We start from the raw sequence: 7,395 nt of genomic DNA on the forward strand, positions 1-7,395 counted from the left end.
ATTTGTTATTTTGGCTGTGCGTTGTTTGAAATGATATCAGTCTCACACATATAGTGAAACGCTATACATAAATGTCTGCTATATACCTGAAATATTAAAGGTTTGTGGAGGAGATTTTAAGACAAATAAATCTACTGCATGCAAATGTAGTGAACAAACATTTTTACCGCACAAAATGTTGCCCAAATAACTTTGAATTTTTGAATCACATGTGACACCTTCATTTACTGTGTAACAAATTAATTAGAACATTTTATTTCAAAATATAACTTAATTGTTGAGTTTATGTGCTATACAGAAACAAGAAAGAAACAACAAAGCCTTGAGTTGTGCTCCTCTACTGGAATATTTTATTGTTATGGTCATCTGAATCACTGTTTTTTCTCTTTACATTTGTTCCTTTTATTTGATGAGTGGGTGGAGTATTCACATAGATGGGGGGGATAATGTTAGATTCACAGTGATGGGCAAGGGGTTAGCTATTTAATAATAAAAAAAACACACACACTTGAACAAGCAAACGCACACGCACGCAATCATACACACGTTATACCATTAAACACCCAAGAATATGTGCGCTCACACATATTTGCATGTGACAGCTACGGCATGGGTGTGCAGTGCACGTCGGCTCTGAACAAATAAAAAAATGAAAAAAAAATTTTCTTCTTCTTTTTTTCTGTCAGACATCACAACTTTAGAGATTTCCACATAAACTGAGCCCTCAGATCAGACAGTCGACCATAATCTCAATTTGGAAGCGAAACTTAACATTGTACACCCGATTTTACAAATCGGTGTATTTTGATCAGTTTGAAGGACTTTATTCCAAAGTGCTAGAGAAGTATCTGATGTTTATTTCTGAGTTTAAGCACTGATTAAATAACTGTTTTTTTTTCTTTTTTTTGAATATAGTGTTTTCCATGTTTTTTTTTTTCAGTCCTAAGATTAATTCCAATCAATTAGTGAGAAACCGAAATTTTATTTAAAACTTTACTTCCAGTTGACTCAGTTGAACTGAAACCAAAATCAGCATGACTCTAAGGTTATTTTTATTGACCTCTCATGGTGGTCTTTTAACGACCACAGGCGGTCTGTTTATTTATCCATGACCATTTATCCCCTCTACTACACTGTGTGAGTGAGTGCTAAGTGATGAAGTGCTTTGAGTTCACACCAGAACAAATTTCAGTAAGTGCTCAGAAAAAAACAACACAGAGGTTTAAATGATGACAAACACTTGTGTCCAGCACCATTTCCCCCTCCTAAAAACATTTGCTGAAATATCTTCTTTTTTTTTTGAGAATAATAGAAAAGGTGTTTCGATGATATTTTACCTCCAATAAAAAACAAAAAACAAAAACAGTTTGTCTAGACACAACGTTCACATCATCCTTCCCCTCGTTTTATCTGGTGACAAAAAAAATCATCAATAAAAAAAAAAAAAGAATATGGCTTTCATACACAAACACTCATACAGAATATACTATAATTAATACTTAGTTAAACAAACAATCTTCTGATAACCAAACAACAGAAATAGCATCCTGTTTGCATTGCATTTTCTTCCCTTATATATAATGGAATGTCTGGGACTACATTATTCATACTTTTGTCCCAACAGTGTGCTTTAAGTATGGCTGACTCATGAATACTTGGATTTCTTTTTATCATTATCATTTTAAATCTCAATACAAAAACACCAGAGGTCTTTCTCTGTCTATTTTGAAACCTATAATCAAATTCTTACCTGTATCTCAGTGTAAGACATGATTTGTATAATACTGCAATAATAAAAATGTATATTTCAAAGTTGCTTTCATTCCTACGGACATGTGTCCATCTTTTTCTACTGGCTTTAGGGTTAATGGGTTAATTGGAGTGACAGTGAGGAGGATTTGAGCTGAGGGTCTTTATGGTTTTGTCTCTATATACACAATATGGCTTCTCTGAGTGGAAGAGACAGAAATCAACACAGTCATCTAGAGAAAGACACAGAGCGGGGTTCATAATTGTTGAGACGAAAAGTCTTGAGGGACAACCAGTCAAAAGTTTCCATGTCCTGTTTTCTCTGAGAGTCACTGTCACTTGTCCACAACGGGCAGACACAATAATTCCCTATGGAAGCGACTTGTCACATATTTTAAAATCGCAGTTATTCAACTCATTGTCCAATTAGTAATGTCCTCAGAGGCTTAATGTCCTGCCACTTCTGTCCCTCCTACCCTTTACAATGTCTCTCTTTCTGGTCTGTCTCTCTGCTCCTGCCTTCATTTTGATCTTCCCCTCTCACCCCCTCCTGTCTGAGTCTCAGTCCTCCTCGGAGCCTGCGGCCCCCCTCAGTCCATTCATACAGAAGGGCAGGCCGGAGGAGAAAGGGCTGTCAGACGGGGAGAAACCACTGAAGGGTGGCAAGCCAGCCAACCGCTGTAGGTGAGGGAAGAAGGCTGGCGGGGGTCCCTTGTGGTGGTCCGAGCGTAGCTGCAGGCCATCGCTGTGTTCTAAGCCGTGGTGGTGGGAGGGGGGCAGCTCAGGTGGAGCGTAACGGATAGTACTGGGAGCGTAGAGGCTCTGAGGGCCCTGCGGGCCGAGGGCGAGGGGGTGGAAGAGGACCCGCCCCGCTGCGCCGCCTGCAGCCAGTCTCTGGAGCAGCTCAAAGTCAGGAGTGCTACCTGCACCGCCACTGCTCCGACTGACTACCCCCGAAACAACCCTGTCCTCGCGGGGCAGCGGGGAAGACACGGACATGGCGGGGGACAGAGCCGGGGACGGGGGAGTGAACAACCCTTTCGAGGGGGCCTCACTGCTGGAAGAAGAGTCGGGGATTGGGGTGGTGGGGCTGTCGCCGTTGAGGCTGCTGGAAGGTGTGTGTGCATGTGAGGGTTGGGGCTGGGTGGTGTGTGTGTGGGAGGTGGAGGTTTGTGTGTGTGACCCCCAGCGCCCCCCGGTGGTCAGGGCTTCGTGTTCAGTCTTGATGCTGGGGCTGCAAGCCAGGGGAGACGGGGTCACCACGCTCTTCAGTTGCTGGATCACAGCCCGGCCGTTGTGCACCCTCTCCCCTCTGGTGGGGGTCTCTCCTCCCCTACTCTGTTTACCTCCTCCAGTGTCTTCCTGTTTCAGTCTTTCACTGTCTCCCCCCTGGTCCCACTCTGTCTCTTCCTCCTCCTCCCCCTCGCTTTCGCTCGCCAGGTCAGAAGACGCCGATACACTCTCCTCTGCGTGACGGAGCTCCTCCAGTCTGCGACGGGTTTCAGGAGGGGCACCCTCGGGGTCGGACCTCAGCAGGCGCTTCCTCCTGTCTTCTGATTGGTTGGCAGCGGTGGCGAATTTCTCTCCGCCTTTAGTGTCGAGGTCACTTTTCCCCACTGAGCTCTTCAATGGCTGCGTGCCTGAGGAGGAAGGGAGATTACTATGATAAAAAGAAGCACAGGCAGGTGTTTCTGCGTGTCAGCGGGCATCATGGGAAGTTACTAATGTGTGTGTTCCATCCTACCTCGGGCCTGCGCGGAGCTGTTGGTTGGAGACGAGCTAACTCGAAGTCGCTCTGCTCTTACATTCTCTGGTAGCTGCAGTATATCCAGGGGAGTGTCAGGCATCTCTGTCCGACTGCATGGATGACAGATGGATGGAAAAGGAGAGAGGGAGCAAAAAAACGTGGACTTAAACACAAATGATCATGTACCACTTAAAGGCCATTTACGGCTTTTAAAAAAAAAACTAAAAAAAAACTCTAGTGCTGTGCTGATTTGAGTGAATACTTATAGAGATGGAAACAACATATAATCAGGCTAATAACAACCTCCAATAGCCAAACTGCCTCAAACCCTTGTAACCTCTACCTAACACATCCACCGAGTTCTCCAATAACAGCCCTTATCACACAAGCACTGACACGCGCAAACAGACAGACACTAGGCAGACCCCGCCCTTCAAGATACACACACAAAACACCCACACACCACAAACACACACACACCACACACACACACACACACACACACACACACCACACACAACACACAGCCCCACTTAGCAGCCCACCTTACAGCCTACATACACAGTTAAGCTCAGACAGGAGGGGCTGTTGGAGAAGTTAATGAGCTCTTGTAATTACAGCTCTAATTAACTAAAACACCATTCAGCCCCAAATTCTGACATCCATTTGTTGTAATTATATAGCTTCAGTTCATTAGCATTGAAATTCAGCCTACTCCTCTTGTTTTTGTTCTGACTGCTCTGCTGTTGTGCTATGTACTGTGTTTGTGTGTATACTATGTGTTTGTGTAACATCTGTGATATTTGCATCAGTGTCTGAGTAAATATGTGTGTGTGTGTGTGTGTGTGTGTGGTGTGTGTGTGTGGTTGGTGTGTGGTGTGTGTGTGGTGTGTGTGTGTGTTTGTGTTTGTGTGTGTGTGTGTACACTAGAGGGAAATGAGGGGAAAGCATATTTTGTTGAGGTTACTGCAGCTGTTTTGTCTGTGGAGTAAATAAATAAAAGTAACACGACATTTAAAGGGTAATGTGAAACAAAGGTGCAGAGTCTTGAATGTTCCTTAATAAAAGAATTCTTAAATCCAATTTAATGGAATATTAAATAGTGAGTAAGTTTTGTTACCAGACAACTGGGCAGCATTACAGACACTGCAAGAATGATGACTTTCCCTTTTTATAAATTTTTAGAAATCATTTTAAACTCTACATTTTTTTTTTTTTTTTTTTTAAACTGACCAAAATCTATCATAACATTATGCACTGTCAAAGCTCGTAAAACTGTGAAATTAAATTATCTCACTAGCATGATAAGAACCTGCTTCATTTTAACTAAACAAGCATCAATTAAATCAATGAAGTCATCACTTAAATAAATTCATTAACTAGATCTGTTCTGTGATCTGGTTTGTTAGGGCAGCAAAAAAACAAAATGAAATCAAACAAAATGACTTAAACTACATATATTTTATGTCATCTCATAATTTATAATAATTGTTTGTTATCTTCAATATAAAAATGTCAAATAACTGGGTTTTGCTTTGATGTCACTATTGAAAGATCTTCAGCTCTCTCAAGTTTTGGAGCAATTATCCCTTTGCATTTCATCATCTATCCCGTCAAATAATATCTTTACACAGTTTGGTGCCTTCATACATAAACTTGGCTCATATCAGCAGTCTTGGAGCACAGGCTGGGGTTGTACTGACCTCAGGATGTAGTTGACCCAGATGACGTTGCGTTCATGTGGAGCTTTGTGGTTGATGGAGACGGTGGCACTGGACTGGATCCATAGGTAGCCTCCTCTCCTCTGGAGCCAACGGTAGTAACCAGTCACCACCTGACCTTTCCTCAGCACTGAGAGGAGATGCGCGGAAGATGGAAAGATAACAGAACACGGGAGAGGAGAAGGACAGAGAAGACCGTTATTGCTCTGGCAGTTCGTGATGATGGCAGCAGAGGGCGCTTATTTCCACAAGGACAGAATGAAAATTCAACAGGCTCTTTCTGAAGTCCAGACACTGTGTAGAACAGGGCTCGTTTATAACATGAAGTGCCAATTAAAAATGTTCTTGTAAATCAGCGTGCCACGTCCGCATTAAGCCTGCCATCATCTACCTAACCCGCTCAGGCATTCTGTGGGTCAGAGGCAGAGTTGGGCTTGTCTTCGTGGAATGAGGATGGGGAAAAAGTCAATCAAACAGGCTGTGCTCCTGTCAATAGGTGTCAAAGAGGTCATTTGGCATGCAGATTAGAACATTTCCAAAAAACTTCTTGTTTAGTGCGCCATTGGTCGAGCTACCGTTTGTCAATTGTGGCACTCGTGCCTAAAGTTGCTGACCAGGGAGAGAATAAGGGGTGGGGATGAATTTCATGTACTACATATGGATATGGATGTGACTCACAGTCCTCATGGCTCTGCCGGATATTTTCCAGGTCTTCTACATGGATGAAGTGGTAACAGGTGTGTCCCACCACCTCTGTTGGGGTCAGATCCATATACTCTGAGATCCTGGAAAGACAAAAATATGCTTATTTGTATGTATTCATTGTCCATGACGCTAAATTTCAAAACACAGACAAAACCCTTACCTGTTCTCACAATACGTGACCTGTAGGTCCATGTTCACACGGAAGACAAACATTTGGCTCTCCATGCGGACTTCATTAAGCGTGGAGGGTGGAAGGGTGTGTGCCAGGGCGACTAAGCCCATGGGTCGACGCACTGTGCGTGCAGAGCCTGGCACGAGGGCAGGGCGGCAGCGGATTCGTCCCGTCACATGGATTACCTGACAAACAGAAGACATCAGCTACGTATTTCTTTCACGGAAGCACATTCTCTGCATTGCAAGACACTTACACAACTCAGGATGTAGAAAATAACAGCAACAACAGAGGGAATATAACGTTCATAATTATATATATTTAACATAAACACAATACAAAGTCCCGTTCTAAGCTACAGAATGCAGCAGCACAGTTTTACAGCAGTGAATGCAGTTAACTGACTGTTATGTACAGCGGCCCAGTGCGATATAAGGTCACAGCCATAAAACACACTGAAAACACCCAACATAACATAGCTATGAAACAATGGTTGCACAAAACAAAATGACAAGGCTCTCCTTGTTATTTTACCATCCCAAGAACAAGCAGGTTAATAGGAAAGTAAGCATAACACAAGGTATGTTTTCAAATTATGAGGAATTATTTCCTCAGACAGCTGTGTACCTTGTATCCAGATGACTTGACGTGCAGGCCTCTTTTGGTGAGAGTGGACTTCATGCGGATGAAGTAGCCGCGGTCGGGTGTATCATCAGCCGGAGAATGAGGACTAGATGGAGCTGTTGGGAATGAGGAGGAGAGAAGAAGAGGTACAAATATAAAAACAAATATCCATCCTACAGAGTTTGTCATGAATTCAATTATTTTTGTTTTTGTTGTTTTGATGATGCACATTTAGAGTTTTTTTTTTAGACTTCTTTTAGTTTTCTCTCTATGAATTGACAGTATATATAGTACCGGGTTCAGGGGTACCAGCAAGGGAGGAGGTGGATGCAGAGCTGGAAGCGCTCTCGGGGCCCGTGTGGCAGCCGGCCTCGGCCCTCAGATGCGGCCTTATTCCCAGGCGCTCAGCCATCTCGACGTGGTCCGCCGGGTGGATGTAGTCAAACACACTGCTGCCGGTCAGCTCCACCTAATAGAGAAACACATATGCTTGATCAAAAACTGAGGCTTACAGCCTGCACATGAGCACCCACACATACACACATGGAAAAAATCAATACACTTTATGGCAGGAAAATGAAAGCACTGCTCTGGGTTACAACTCAACAAGAAGTGTGGAGGTTGTAAGACATTCTCTCACACACACACACACACACACACACACACACACACACACA

At 43.4% G+C, this 7,395-nt stretch overlaps 1 protein-coding gene across 1 annotated transcript in view; it reads right to left on the reverse strand.

Moving 5' to 3' along the window:
* Nucleotides 1–327: 327 nt before the first annotated feature.
* The window catches only part of npas1 (neuronal PAS domain protein 1), a 59,998-nt gene continuing 52,930 nt past the window's right edge, over nucleotides 328–7,395 (reverse strand). The window contains 7 exon segments of the mRNA XM_032508424.1: nucleotides 328–3,389; nucleotides 3,494–3,606; nucleotides 5,200–5,347; nucleotides 5,896–6,002; nucleotides 6,083–6,279; nucleotides 6,722–6,834; nucleotides 7,013–7,187. Coding sequence (XP_032364315.1) covers nucleotides 2,311–3,389; nucleotides 3,494–3,606; nucleotides 5,200–5,347; nucleotides 5,896–6,002; nucleotides 6,083–6,279; nucleotides 6,722–6,834; nucleotides 7,013–7,187 — 1,932 coding nt within the window. The 3' untranslated portion in view covers nucleotides 328–2,310.

The sequence above is a fragment of the Etheostoma spectabile genome, chromosome 3 (genome assembly GCF_008692095.1).
Source record: "Etheostoma spectabile isolate EspeVRDwgs_2016 chromosome 3, UIUC_Espe_1.0, whole genome shotgun sequence".
Classification (NCBI taxonomy): Eukaryota; Metazoa; Chordata; class Actinopteri; order Perciformes; family Percidae; genus Etheostoma; species Etheostoma spectabile.